Source organism: Lathamus discolor, chromosome 13 (assembly GCF_037157495.1).
Source record: "Lathamus discolor isolate bLatDis1 chromosome 13, bLatDis1.hap1, whole genome shotgun sequence".
Taxonomy (NCBI): Eukaryota; Metazoa; Chordata; class Aves; order Psittaciformes; family Psittacidae; genus Lathamus; species Lathamus discolor.
In genome coordinates this window covers 9,989,322-10,005,100 of record NC_088896.1, presented here as the reverse complement: position 1 = coordinate 10,005,100, position 15,779 = coordinate 9,989,322, and the positions used below count along the sequence as shown (strand labels likewise).

The window sequence follows — 15,779 nt, the reverse complement described above, 5'->3', positions numbered from 1 at the left end:
TGTTTGCACAGCTTTAGAAATGATAGCAATCTACTAAGTATCCACCCCGATACTTGGGTAGCACAGGTAAGAATTAATTGGTACCTTCTCCCACCCCCCCATCCCCCCCCCCGAATTTCAGATGCTGAAACTGTTTTTCCCTTTATTGAACCAGCTCGGCCTAGACTAGCTTGTCCCGCAGTGACATGTATATTGAATACAAATCAGACAGCAGAGCTTTAAACCTGTGTTGCAGCTCTCATTTCCAATTCGAGAACTGTACTATAATCATAAGCTTCTGGTGGATGAAAGGAAATCAGCTCTCTGAATATTAGCTAATGCCACATTTGCAAGTCCTGAAGAGATCTGTGCTGTTTAAAAAAAAAAAAAAAATAGATCATTTCTCGTGAACCTATATATATGAATCGCTTTGTACTGCTCGACTGATAGAAGCGATGCCTGTGCTGGGATTAAACCCTTTTCATCATAAAACCTCATCTGGTTCGGAGTCCAAGTCCATCAAACCTTTTCCCTTTAAAGTCCCGCCTTTGATTCTACATCAATTTATTCAAACCGCAGCTGGGTGGCTGAAAACGAAAGGACAGCATCATTTAAACCAACCATGTTCCCAACTTGAAAGAAGGGCTATAATTAAAAAAATGGGCATAAAAGAATGGAAATGGGATAATATTTTTTAATGGTAGTTCAAAGGCCGACAGATGTCAGAGCCTTTGAAGATGTCAGTACACTGAGCAAGAAGTTGCCATTAAATAGTTTGCCTGAGAGGTGAAGCAGCTTTTTAATGACTGAAAAAGCCCTTGCAGACACATCCTTGTGTTTTTAATTTGTCAGAGTTTCTGCAGTATTTTCTGATTAATGACACATGATTATAACTGCATAGCATACATATTTTTATACTTTGTTAAATGAATACTTTATTCCATATTCCTTCGGTGCCAGATAAAAACAGGAAAGCTTTACTAGAGTCCAAAACTATTCAGATTGCTCAAATATTTATGGTAATTTGAGGGGATTGGCCAGATACAGAGCTACTATGCTTGCTACCTTTTGTTCTTTAATGGTGCTATTACTACTGCCATCACAATGTGCATGCATTAAAGGAGCATGTGACCCAGTAATGTATTGTACCCTTCCTGTGCCCTAAACAATCAGAGCTTTCATAATTCACTGATGAACAAGGTCATCACATCAAAATAACAGTTAGAAAAATTCCTCAACTGATCCTAAACAATACAAACAATGGCAGCCAATGTATTGTAAGTGGAAAATAACACTTCTCAGAAAAAAAAAACCCAACATATTGCTAGGAAACACCATGTTTTGAAGAAAAAACCACCAATATTTATAAATGCAAAGGAAGTTCCCATCAGCACTCTGTTAAATGCAATTTTTTTCTATTTTCACCATGAATGGAAAATGTAGTATCCCCAAACCCAGAGACAATCTCTTTACTCCCAGGAGTAAGCTCTCAGATCACTACAATAGCCTCTTGTGAAAGTGGCTGTCAAGCTGAGCAGGTAGAGCACAGGGAAGCAGCCCAGCCCTGGGAGGGACATGAGAAGCAAGCACTGCATCCCTTGTGCTGTACCACACCTTGGAGAAGTCATTCATACAAACACACAGTCATTACAAGGGAATTTCATTAATGCACTGTTCTTTCTGTTCTTCCAACCTAGAGTCAGCTCGTTAATTGCATCATAAACAGAAATATGATAGGTGGCTATAACTTAACATACAGAGATTGGAGATTCCTTAACACAGAGCTCTGTGAAATCAGTTGCTGGCCTCCCCAGCTCATTTATGATTTCATAATTATCAATATTTGGTTTGTTGCAATGTATACCTATCAGGAACCATATTCCCATGTAATAACCATGCTGCCTACCACCACCGTCATGAACATCCTCGAGGGAAGGAAGAGAACTGTTGCTTGCACACTGCTGCTCTGAAATTGCATGCACCTACAGCTGGAGATGAAGAAAGCTGTTAGCAACAGATGTCCTGCTACGTGTTCACAGCACTGTATAGTTACCCAACTGCAAACACAGGCACTGTAAATTTTGAAAAGGAATAGTCTATAGCTGCAGAGAAAAGAAATGTAATTCTGAAATCTAATTCTCCCAAAGGTATTTATTGAATGGAAACAGAATCCTGCTAGGGAAAAATACAACTATGTTAAGATTTCACTATAACAAACATGTAGAAGTGGAGTACTTTCAGTACAAACAGTTGTAAATCCAATTTACAACTAACCTGCAGCTTTCCTTGTCAGGTTATTCTAAAGTTACATTCAAATATAGCTATATTTAAAAGCTATTCCACCATTCATCACTAGAACCTTTGACTTTATCACAAATCTCATGAAGATTTGAACCTTAGTCTATGAATGTTCCATTACCCACTCTCACCACTCTTCCTGGAAAACAAACCATGCATGTGAGCAGCCAGGAAGCTGCTCAGCAGGATGGGGTGGAAGTGACTGCAGGGAACAACCACTACAGTCAGGGTGTCAAACACAGAAACGAGATGAAGATCTCACTCCCTCTTCCAACCACATCTCAGGAGCTTGAAAGATCCAGGTTATGTGGAGCTCTCAGCAGGAGTGTTGAGACAGGGGTAAGCTTTGGATGAAATAAAGCAAGGGGAGCAAGCTCTGCTCATCTACTTCTCTTCAAATTGTTTTTGAAGAGAAAACATCGACACGAAAATGTTGCTGCTGCTGTTGCACAGAGATCAAGTGCTTTCTGTTCATATTCAGTTATTTTAGCACTATGGTAAAACAGGAAAATAAAATTTTAAGCAGTTCTAATTTAGCTGAAATAAACCGGCAGGGAACAATGAAAAGGTTGTGGGACTTTAAACTGCAGGACTTGCTACTGCATTTCAAATTCACGTTACAAACTTAAGGCACATTACACACAAAAGATGTATCCGACATGAATAAACACTGCAAGATTCTTCTAAAATATCAGACACCCTGAAAATAATGTTTTACTGCAGAAACCCTGTATAAGCATGTGAAGCTGGGCCATTCAGGTTCTATCCATTAGAGGGCAATAATACATACACACACATGCTCATACATATACACACATAAACACACACTGACTTTAGCAGGAAAACAAGTCTTTTCTCTTTAATATTACCAGTGGCATATAGACAACTTGGGTCCTGTTTCATTCTCTTCCCCTCCACTCGCCAGCAACAGTATCCATCAGATCAAATGGTACAGTAACAAATTGTTCTTTAAATTTGCTTTTCTACAAGGAAATCAATACAAAATATCGTTTTGGAGAGCTTACAGTTAGTTGTTATTAAGCGTAGGTTGAATAGATGAAAAAAACAGCATTTATATAAGCATGTAAATCATTATAGGGTTCCCAAACTTTGAACAGACAAAAATGTTCTTCCCGTGCTCATCTCCCTCCTAAAGTCACTCTTCCTTTTCTATTCAGTCACATAAGAAACCTCTGATAACAGCAGCAACTGCAGACATGGCACATATTCAATATACTTTAGATTCCTGCTAATGCTACAGACAAACCATGGAAAGGCATTTTCCCTGTGTCATTAGTAGAGCCACTTGAGGGAACCACCTCATGTGCTGCGTCTTCTGCTTGCTTGCTCAAACCATGTCAACCTACTGATAAACCTCATTGTGTATCACAGGTCCTCAAATTCCTGTTTGCTGCCCCCACTTCTAATAGCCTGTAAGCACATTTGTGTTATGAGCTTATGTTATGGGACAGGAACTATATGTTACTCCACATTCTCACTAACTCAGACCCCTGAGAGAATTCCAGCAATACAAATAATTACCATCAGCCCTTAAACTACTGCTTGTCAACATCTTATTAGTTACAGGACTGTTGGAGTCTACAGTAATACACAAGCAGCTGTATCAGTGCCATAATGACCAGTAATTCCTATCAGCACCCAGACTACACTGATTGCTGTCGGGGGGTTATTTATTTATTTATTTTTAATTTTAAATACATTACTTGCAATACTCAATCTGTATTTCATTAGAAATCATTCAGGTGATGATTTCAACTAACAACTGGTAGCTTTCATTGACTGTTGAATAAATATATATGTTATACTGAGGTTTAATCGAGATCTGAATTCAACCTCCTAAGTTCCAAGATGATGATGTAGGACAACACAGTGGCCATGTGTGCTACCCAGACAGCACACATGTGCCCAGGACAGGGGTAAGCACCTCGAGCTCAGACATCCCCAATGGTACCAAACACAGCAAGACAAAACACAGCTATTTTCCAATATTCCAGCCTCCTCTGTGTTTGCAGCAGCTGCCTTTCCAAAACCCACTTTCCTCGCTATTTCTCTTTTCTAAACTCATTTTACAGATGCCAATACAGCAGAAAGCACAGACTACAAAAGAATTCAAGCTGTCAGAGACAACTTTAGAAGAATTGTATCACCCATGTGAGAGATGGAGTTCACTCTTCGTGGGATTTGTCAGATCCGTTTCAAGTAAAAACACTGTGTCAGGGGTTTTTCTCTCTCTCATTCTTTATTTTCTTTTTCAAACTACATCAGTGCTGTTTTTATGAACTCTGAAGAGCAACTTTTAAACCTAAAAATGGAATATTCACAATCAGGCCAATAGTTTAGGGGCCGAATAGTTCAGAATAGTTGCAATAGTTCAGAAGGACTTTCATACATATGAATATAAATTATTGTGAGATATGTAATTGCAGTTTGAAATATATTGTTTTTCTCCATTAAACAGAAATCTACAGCATCCTTGACATCGATTTCTGTCATTTTGTCATGATAAACATTCGGGTATTAAGTAACTTCCACATCATGCACCCAGGCATGATTCCAATTAGTGCTGAATAGAAGACAAAATGTCAGCCTAATAAGCTTCAATTTGCAAAGGCTTTGAACATTTGATGATATCATCACTTTGCCAATCATTCCTTGTACTTTGGCTTCTTTTTTTTCCACATCACCTTCCTTGTCAAAAGAAAGTCTTTCAAATCTACAGAAATGGAGACATGAACAATGTCAGTCATTGGTCTGACTGAGCTAAAAGATCCAAAACTGACTCCCCAGTACATCAACAGAGAACTGTGATGTGCACAATATTCCCTCAAAGCTAATTTGCTGCCAACATGTAAAGTAATTGGGGGAAAAAAGTCGACTTTAAAGTCACACTGTGAAAAATAACTTCTTCACATGAAATCCACACTAAAGACCTCACATCACTGTCAGAGGCTGTTGCCACTCCTTCAGAATGAAGAAACAGTATTTGTTCAAGTGAGATGACAATCATTTCTTCAAAGGTGACGGGACCAAAGAGCAGCTCTGCTGCCTGACTTCATATTGAAAAGACTCACTGTATAAAACCAATGTATTTGCTTTCTAATTTGTTTCTTTAAAAAAGTTTTCCAAGAAGAAAAAAAAAAAAGACAAATTGCAAAAAAGGTATATATGGTTTTGCAACCTTAAATGTATGAGGCTAACACATGCCCAAAGCCTAGAGCTGAGGATACACGATGACTTCTCTACCCAGAATTTCCCCAAATGCAGACCCTAAAATCCCTGCTGTTATCTGGGTGTGAGGGAAAACAGGAACATAAGATGGCAGCAGAAAAGACAAGAAGACAGTGAATCAGGATGGGAAATGCGGATGACCATGTGGACTCTCCAATGCTCTGCAGGGCAGCCAGTGCTGCCCGAGGACCAAACAGAGCCCAGTTCTGAAGAGAGGATATATGCAATGGTCTCTCTGAGCTGACTTCCTGGAGGAGCTGGGGCACAGAGGGGCTGACCAGTCCAAGAGGCTCCACCACCCAGGTCCAACATGATTCCTTGCACTGAGCCGAGTTCCCTCATTTCTTTGGTTTCCATGTCCCACAGAGCTCAGTCAGGGTTTCTTCACTGGCACATAGTTGTTACTCACTGCCAAGAACTAGCAGGAGACAAAACCCAGCCTAAACTGTGCATGACATGCCAGAGCTGGTGCTTTGGTAAGAAAGGAGATTGAGCAGCATGGAAGGGGTGGATCTGGAACTGCCTCCAAGCCAAAGCAAGGGGAGGGAGTTGGGAGCACACACCAAGCACAGCAGTGTGAGGAGCGGTGCTGAAAGAGAAGAGTGCGGAGCACTTGGCTACCCCTCCAGCTGATGGGTTAGCAAATTCCTAACATCTGAGGCAGAAAATGAGACCTCGAAGAGTTGTTACAGACACCAGGGCTGGGCCTGTGGGGAAACAGCTGCAGAGATATTTAACAGTTAAGCACTCAGCCTGGTGTCTGTGCCAGTAACATCATCTTCAGATCCACAGAGAACCCATCAGGGGGTGCGTGGTTTTTTTCCTTTCATAGCTCTTGTCTATGAAAAGCAAAACCAGAGAAGCTTTCCGGTTTTCTTCCTGACTAAAGCAACATACGGAGGAGGAAGCAGTTCATGGTGGGGTACCCAGGACAGTGCAGCACAACATAACCATCTCAGCTGCAATTTGTTACTGGTTTTCCACTTGAAGGTTTCTCTATAATACTTTAATGTGGGAGCGTGCAGAGCTTTATGGACGGTCTCATATTTCTCAACTGACATATCTTCAGCCAAAGCATGTCAGCTACAGGAGAGGGCAAAGCTTTTCACTGGCTTTGTGATTTCTTCTTCTCCCATCACAAACCACATGAAAGAAAAATACAAATAAATTAGCTCTCCAAAATTGCTATTTATTACCTCATCATGAAATCGTCTACTGGACCCTGCAGTGGTATTGAGTAACATCATTACTTAAACCATAAAGAGGTTGTATTTATTACCTAAAATTGGGAAAATTAGCATCCATATGGATCTTATTGTTTTAAGACCAGTCATGCTGCCAAAACAAGTGGTGTTAACATTCCAAACTACAGATTGTCATAATTTCTTGTCCAGTGTTTCATTCTTTCATTTGGTATTTATAATACCTTTGAATTGAGGAACTGAATGGATCATAAAATCTCTCCTATCAGATAAATCATTTAACAGCTAGACTACTGTTCAAACCCTGATTTATGGTGGCAGTGAGTGAATGGAATTAACATCTGCTGACCTAAGGAAGAGAGACTAAATTGATTTTGGATCATCTTTCTCTAGAAAAGGGACAAGAGAAAAAGCACACTCTAAAAAATTTAACTATTTAATCTGCAATACATAGCATGGTAGTAGGTAGCCACAGACAGGATTATCCTAATGTCCATCACTGGAAAAATGATGGAGTAAAACTCCATGAAATTAATTTCCAGGCACATGAGGAATAAAAGGGTCACTGGCAATGGCCAACCTGGATATACCAAGGGCAAATCATGCTTGATCAAACTGATGGTCTTCTACAGTGAAATGAATGACTCTGTGGAAAGGGAACTGTCAACAACTTTTATCTTTACTTTGGCAAGGCTTTTGATACAGACTTTTATGGCATTTGTCACTTGATAGGACCTTCAAGAAGCTCATCAAACTCAGTTTATTCAGCCTGGAGAACAGAAAGCTAAGGAAAAACCCACTTGCTGTCTTCAACCAAGTGTAAGGAGTTGTAGAGAAGACAGAGGCAGACTTTTCTTGAAGGTGGCAGTGAAAGGATGAGAAGCTACAGATCCAAATAGTAACAATAGATGTTCCAACTGGATATAAAGGAAAATAAATTTCACAATGGATTAGTAAAGCCCTGCAGTAGGTTGCTCAGGGAGGTTGTGAAATCTCCATCATTGCAGATTTCAGAACTCAGCTGGACTTGGCCCTGAGCAGCATGATGTTGTTTTGAAGTTAGACCTGCTTTGAGCAGGAGGTTGGACACTGTAACCTCCAGAGGTCCTTCCAACCCAAAACATTCCATGATGCTGTGAAAAATCTTCAGTATGAATCCTGATCTCCCATTAGAGGATATCCCTTCAGCCATCCAGTGGAATATCTGAAGTAGATATCACTGCTGTTTTCTAAATTGCTGTACTTGTTCTATGGACTAAGAGAAGTCAACTTCCTTCTACTCAACAACTCTGTCAAGCACACTACAATATGACACTCTCTTATTCACAAAAGAACTAAAACCCATTAGTAACGTTGTGAGGAAGCATTCCCTTCTCTGTACAGCAGACATTTATCAAACAAGTTTAGTTGTAACATTAGGAACAATCTAATATCAAAGAAACTCATTGAAAAGCAAAGATTTAGACTCTTACACTTGGAAGTAGTATCAATAAGCTACTTCAGAGTCTGGCTTTGCCACACTGAACTTCACATACAAGAGCTTATATTGTAAGTTGACCATTTCTGCAGAGTAATACAGCATTTCTGCCTCTCTGCTTAAGGAATTATGTTACCCCATCTCAAATCCAGTTACTATCACCTATTTTGTGTTTATTGATGTACTTGATCATTTATTACTTCAATATTCCTTTATATCATTTTAATTTTAAAAATTATTTTACACCATGTATAGCTTACTGTCTGTTAGTGCTAATCATTCATTGCAGCCATCACACATAAACCCTATCTGCAAAGCCACACCTAGTGCATATGTTTAAACACTGGCATAAAGCTCCTTTACCCTGCTGATGAACAAGACTGATCTCATTTTTTGTCTCAGAGAAATTATTCTATATTTATTCTATTCAGGAAATAATCATTTTTTCCTAAACAGGGAGTACTGGCAAAAAAGAAAATTACTGCCATATGATATACGCCCTGTCCCTACACAAGTGAAATAAAGTATTCCACTTTTGCAGCTGCCAATATTTAAAATGAAACCAAGGAATAATAGAAAAGTGTTGATTGCAATGCAATAATAATTACCATATATTCAATTTCATATTGTACAAAGAGAAGGTCCATTTTGCTGAAAAGAACTCCATCTCAGAATCAGAGTTCCTGTTCTGTGATGAGCCAGTTTCTATGGCAACTGCCTTCTCTTTTACCTACACTGTAGACAGCACAAAATGTCAATTCTTTCCTAAGCTAACTTAACATTTTTAATCAGCAAATGATAATTTATGCACCGTTATGTATGGTTTCCAAAAACATCTTTAGTAAACATTTCAAATGCTGAGCAGCCTGAAGTATAAAAGGACAGAGTAGCAAGTAAAGTGCCACCTTCTGCACCTAATTCCTCACTAATTTCAGTTCTACAGTAAAAAGCCAGAGTCAGGGAAAAATGTGGAAGAGATCACAGATGATCACCCAGTACAGCACAAAAGTGCTTTGATGCTTCCATTAAGCAAGGAAGTGACAGATGTTTATAGCTTGTTCAAGTCTTTTGAAAGGCAGCTCAAACAGAAGCAACAGCTTAGAACTGGGGACCAGAAGCAGTGGTTGATGTGAAACTATAAACATGGCAAGGTGGCTTCATCAGGGTGGGAAGGGGAAGGTGCACATGAGTCTCAGACTCTCACCTTGATGGGGGTGCTTCTGAAGGGAACTCTGAGCCTCAAATGTGTGCTTCAGCTTTAGAGCAAAAGTTCATTTTTTCCTCTAACCTCAAAGATTATCTGTGCTGCAGCCCAGATTCTTCCCACAGCTCCTCTGCATTTACACAAGTACAGCTTAAACCAGCTGTGTTGATTACTTGAGCCCAGCACAGTACAGTATCTGAATACTTCCCCAGGAGACTGGTGCATTTGGCCCTTTTATTGAACACTCAAGTTCACAGCAACACTATTAGTTAAAGTCCAGTTTGAACATCTGTATAAGACCCATCATGAGATCCTTGATTTCAGTACAGCTTCATCATCAGAAGGATCCATCCCAACCCTGAGTCAGCAGAATATGAATAACAAGCAAGGAAAACCACGGAAGTGCTGCAACAAATATTTGGTACTTTAAATATTTTACATCAACAGTCAATGTTCATTTTCCTGGGTTGATTGGTGGCAATTTAAACATGCTGCAATATAGACAAAAGCTTTTGTTTAGAAAAGGCTAAAAGGGAATGTCTGTGTGTCTACAGAAGCCTGTCAGCCCAACATCCACTTTCCAAGTAAAATATAACAAACAAATATTTAGATTGCAAGTCCATGACTTAAATTGTCTGCAGAGCAAGGCTGTATAGCCAACAATGCATTTCTTCTCATGCCAAACACATCTTTCATTAAGAAAAGAAAAAGGAGTCAAAGGAAAAAAAGTGAGTCATAGAATCTATTTACTCAGGATTGTATACAGAAGTGACTTCAGTAGCACCACCAACATCTGAACAAGCTACATCTATCTGTACCCTCCAGACATGATCAGGCAAACTGCTTCCACTGATATCAAAATAACAACCCTGTGGAAATTGGTGTTTGGAGATACAGAACAATTACATGAAGCAGAAGAGTTCATCAGTGATTTATCTGTATGGTAACAATAGGCTCTTTGAACTCAAAGTTTGAGAAAGTCTCCTATTGTGGAACAAATGCTCCCCAAATCCTTCTGTATTAGTATTATAATAATGAAAAGTTAACTACTACAGCAACATTTACACACAGACACATGTGTTGGGGTATTTAGTTATCATTGAGCAAGTATATAGTGTTTCTATTGATTTTTTTCTGTATTTTCTCTGGTCAATAGTTGATAAAGCTTTCCATCTCTCCATCAAACATATCAGTAACACTTCAGGCTGACTATGTACAGGAAGGTAAGATAAATCTGTTCCCCCCACTCTGTAGATACAGTAATTATCTCTACAGAACTATAAACATATACCAAGGATTTGTTGGAATGAAAATAGCTATCATTGCTGGTATGAAATTAATGATCATTACTGGGTTTTATTGCTAACAGGCTCAAACAGCTCAGAATTAATTCAGACAAAACCAGGTGCAGAACACCAGTTGCGGAAAGATCACCATTTACAAGTGGGAAGAAGCAAATTTTCAAAGAGGAGAAGCCAGAAAGAAGTCAAAGAATTGCCTGTACATTGGGCACCAGGGGAGGAGCCACTGAGTTCTGAGAAGGTAAAGCAAACCAGGATGGTAAAGGCCAAGGGGATCAGGGGAAATGCAAAAAGAAAACGAGGAAAAAGAAAATGGATACTTCAGCCACGGAAAATACCTCATTAACTCTTCTCACCACCTCCAGCCTGCTCCTTTTTCGTAACAACCTCCATTCTCAATGTGTGTGTTCGCCTGAGTTCAGAACTGTTCAAGGTTCTCCTTTTCCCATGAATAATGGTTTACTGAGAGCCCTAAGACACCCCCAAAGAGCAGTGATCTCTTCAAGAAGCCTCATTTCCCAGATCAGACATCAGTGACACATTCTGGCAAAACGTGCCTCAGCATTTGCGCTACTCTTGACCCAATTACAAATGGATGAAAACATTGGACTTGCCAATTATCTCACGAGAGAGCCTGGAAAGGGAATTCAGCTTCCTCACGGAAACTTTTCTCCTCACGGAAACTTTTCTCCTCTTGCTGTAGTGCCAAGTGCCACATTTGAAGTTACACGGGTATATTTTTTCCCCTTCTTCTTGCCTGAAGGTCAATGTCAAAGAACAAGCACAAAAATGATCCAAATCTATACAGTAGCTGGAACATGAAAATCTTTGAGCTGGTCGAGGGCACATGTCAGATGCTGGGGAGACAATGACATTCACAGGACAAAGGGACAATGTAAGGGCACAACTGGTACCACAGCCCACCTGGCATTGGTTATTAGGATTTCCTAACCTCGCCATCTCATTTCAGAGAAGCAAATTAGATGTATTATTCAATGTAATCATAAGTCGTGCTTCAGAAAAATCACCAATTCAGTAGCCAGGCTGGTTTTATTAAAACAAAGGAAGATCTTTGTCATCCAAGGAGCTCCCTGCTTTGTGAACTAACGTATAAACTCAAATTATTTAGGGATGTAGGGAATGAATGAGCAACCAAACTGCTCCTAAAGAAAATCCAGGTAACATAAAAATCTAAATTAAATAGAAGTAGGAATTCAAAACTACCCTTTAAAAGAAAAAGAATCCTGTATAATTAGCTACTTTTTCAAGAATAACAATATTATGGCAGTTAATAGAAAACGTATAGCACTTAAAAGACTACAAGAACACAGCATGGTATAAAAGCCTTTGTACTGCTTTGACTTTTATTGACCTACATGTCAATTTACTCCTCCCCAAGCATTATAACCCTAGGTGAAAAAAATCCAAGCAAGCCTCCTAGAAATGGAGAAATCCAAGAGCTAAAGTGGAATGAAACTGTTACCCAGAAATTCACCAGCAACACAAAAGGTGATTCACTTGTATCAAGTTCCTTTCCTGAAAATGTATTAAACTTGTATTTCAAAGAAGCAGTAACATTATTTTATATTTCATTAAAATCTGGTAATGCAATGAAATCTTAATTTTTATACTTTAGCTGTGATTAAAGCATTAATATATTCATATTTGAAAAAAATCTACCCGCTCTGTATACTACCTTTTACAGTAGCTGAAGAGCTATGTGCAAGTAGAGACCTTGGATAGGCAATATAAGAATAAATTAATCTTTTCAGTAACAGTGTAATAAATTGTTCTGCAATACTCAATCGCAGCTGTCTTTAGGACTATACTAAGATATACGTAATCTAAACATTCGCTACTCTTTCATATGGAAAAGGATTTAAGGAAGAATAAATACCTTTAATAACGGTGCTTTCACATCCTTCGCTAAACATTGAACAAATAGGTCCTTCAAAACACGCTGCTCTATGTGATTAACTCTAATTATTATTTAAATTTTTTTAAATGCCCAGCAAATCTACTTTTCAGTCAGCAAAGCAAAATGGCCTCTTCTCCTGTTTCATTGCACCTCGACTGACACATAGAGCAGTCCTAAAGAATATTGTTGCCAAACATGGTTCAAAATAAACAGGTTTTTCAAAGCCCTGCTTACATAAACTCATTAAATCACTGATATATTTATTAGAGACTGCCAAATGTTTCATAAAGGACATTGGCCATTCGATGGCCAAACAAGCTTCTTGGAGAATACATGCAAATATTTAAAAAAATTATTAAAAACACGTGCCATAATTCCAGAAGGAACACCAGTATTGTCCGTTAAGCTCACTGCAAAGACAAAATGAATCCTAATACAAAGACTAGAGGAAGGAACGAAGAACAATTTATTTCCCCAAACGGAAAAAAATCTGCATCCTTGAAAGCTGATAGATTCTTACTAGAATTTAAATAAACAGCTCTTCTAATCAAAGGCGACCGCGCTTCCCTCCCTGATTTACATGACATTCTCATGGCAGCAATGTTCAAGTGACTGTACAGGGCTATTCAAAGAAAAGCCCTGTAAAAAGGCCAAAGTTTTTTCTATTAAGACTGTTAGGGTTTCCCTAATCGCAGCGGTAACTTCCAGCTTTCTATGTAGCACCTGTAGTAGCATTATACATTCCATTGCAAAGAGAAAGCACAATCCAACTTCAGGCTCCAACCTTTGCCAGAAATGACCCCAACAGAATGAATAGATACACTTACAAGAAACCTCCCAGATTCTCTGAATTTGCTTAAGATAGTCTCTTTACCTTTGTATTCAGTGTTATGGAGAGCAATATGCAGAATGCTGGCGTGTAGACAGAATAATTCTGTATCATTTTAAAACAGCTTTTTTTTTTTTTAACTTGAGTGCCACGCAAACACATCAGGAATAGGGGCAAGAGGATGATACAACTTTGACAAGGCACTCTCAAAGAGCTCTATAGTTAAGATACATCTATGTCGGCCCAAAGCAAAAAATGCAAAGATAAAACCCTTCAACAATTTCAGTCTTTGTTCACTCTTACAATAAAGTGGAGAATAAAGGGCAAGGTTCACTTTTTCAGAAGCCACCTGAATATCCTCTTCAAAAGCAATCTCTCATTTTCCCTGGAAAACCATAATGGTGGAAATGGAGAAATAAGTCCTTGCTCTGCAATGTATCCCTCATCCTCCCTCAACCAGCCGTTTGTTTTCCAATAGACTTACTTAAGCCACACGTCAGTAGTCTGAGTCATCCAAAGGTAAAAGAAAAAAATAATTTAAAGTTAATATTCAATTTCGCTAAGCTACGTTAAAGTTGCCAGTGAAAGACACAGCCCACTAGTCTACAGGAAAGTAAAGTGAAAACGCCTCAATGTCAGAGTCGTATATCTCATAGGGAAGGCGGTGGTGCGCGGAAAACATACATCACTACAGATGCCTTCCCAAAATGTCCAGTTTTGGGATAAAATAATCCGTGCATGATAAGTAATTCTAATGCTGATTAGTAAAGACTATTTTCTGAATACTCTTTCAACTACAAAATCACCTCCATTTGTTTAAACATTGTCATTGCAGGCCTTTTTTTATATAGGTCTTAGAAAAATACACCATGCCATCCTCACAAAATACGTTGAAAAAAATGCTATCAGATGGGTTTTGAACTGAAAACTCATAAAGATCATTTTCCATGCTGACAGTGTGCATTTCATCCAGAAGTTTGAAGAGTCAAATACTACCCCAGCTGGGGGTTATTCTGCCAAATGGCTTCCAACAGTGACCAGAGATGGAGGATGGGAGGGGTGCGTGTGTGTGTAGGAAAATAAACGTGATGGTGAGCAAGCCCAAAGCCACATCATCTTATCAAACACCCGACATACGGAGGCAAACACACAATGTAAATCTAGAATATCAAACTGAAACAAAAGGACATGAACAAAATGAAATAAAGGCATTTGTGAGTTACCTGCAGAGATTTCAAAACAAAAAAAAAAAAAAGCATCCGAATGAAGCAGATATAATTCACATGGATTTGCCCAGGAAGGAGAAAAGGAGGGGGTGAGTGTGAGGGCTGGGGGGGGCAGAAGAACAGATACCTTTTTTTCTTAAACAAATCCATCATGAAAGAAAATGAGACAAGATTATAAATAGGCCGAGTTATAGCGCACCATGGGATTTTTAATCTGGCTACCTGTGGTTTTTGCAGTTAAAGCCCCTATTCAGCAGTGGGAAAGGAGGGGGGAAAGCGGAAAAAAAAAAAAAGAAGAAGGAAAAAGAAAAAACTAAATCACGTCTATGTGCCAGTTTCGCAAATGCTCACCCAGGGTGCAGCACCAACAATGCTGCCAACGGGAACCACTAATTATCAGCATTTCCTAATAAGCGGCTGCCTTTCAAGCATTATTGATCATTACCTGCCCGTCTCGCTTCCTGCATTCTTGAGTTTTACTCTCGTGCTCTGCCATGGCAGCGCGAAGCTGCTTCTCCAGTTTCTCGATTTCCCGTTCATGGTCTCGGACCAGGCAGTCCTTCTCTGCGTTGTGCTGCTGGAATAGGTGCGTCTTCTCCTGTTCATGCTCCAGCTTCAGCTCCACTATCTGATTGGACAGTGAGGAGTACAGTTCATCAATAGAACATCCTTGTCGTCATGACAACTCGTCTACAGCTTAATTTCCCCCTTAATTTCATCAAGTTGGCAATTTTATTTTTACGTCACTATTACCTCACCTTTTAAAAAGCCACCGCTAGCGTGACAGGATTCCTCCAGACAATCCCAACAACGGAGACAACCGAGCAAATCCAGCGCATCCTTTAACCAATGTGTTAGTACAAATGTCGGAGCGGACAAAAAGAGAAAAGATAGGGGGGAAAAAAAAATATGGCATTGTCGCCTTCTGTGCACGGTCCCCCCGGATCCTGCTGCTGCTCATCAGCAGGGCTGAGGATCCTAAATGGTTAATAGGCAGCCTGCTCTCCCCTTCGCTTAAGTATACACACACAACCCCCCACCCCAGCAATTAAACCTTTTAAAGATTTCTTTATGATTTCCAAAGCCAGTGCTCTTC

The 15,779-nt window shown here is 39.4% G+C and overlaps 1 protein-coding gene across 4 annotated transcripts in view; it reads right to left on the bottom strand.

The window, feature by feature from the left end:
- Positions 1–15,779, bottom strand: part of CEP112 (centrosomal protein 112) — a 158,731-nt gene that overhangs the window by 71,074 nt on the left and 71,878 nt on the right. For all 4 annotated transcript variants that reach the window (XM_065693275.1, XM_065693274.1, XM_065693276.1 and 1 more), the window contains exon 20: positions 15,129–15,311. In XM_065693275.1, coding sequence (XP_065549347.1) covers positions 15,129–15,311 — 183 coding nt within the window. The remainder of the gene's footprint in view (positions 1–15,128; positions 15,312–15,779) is intronic.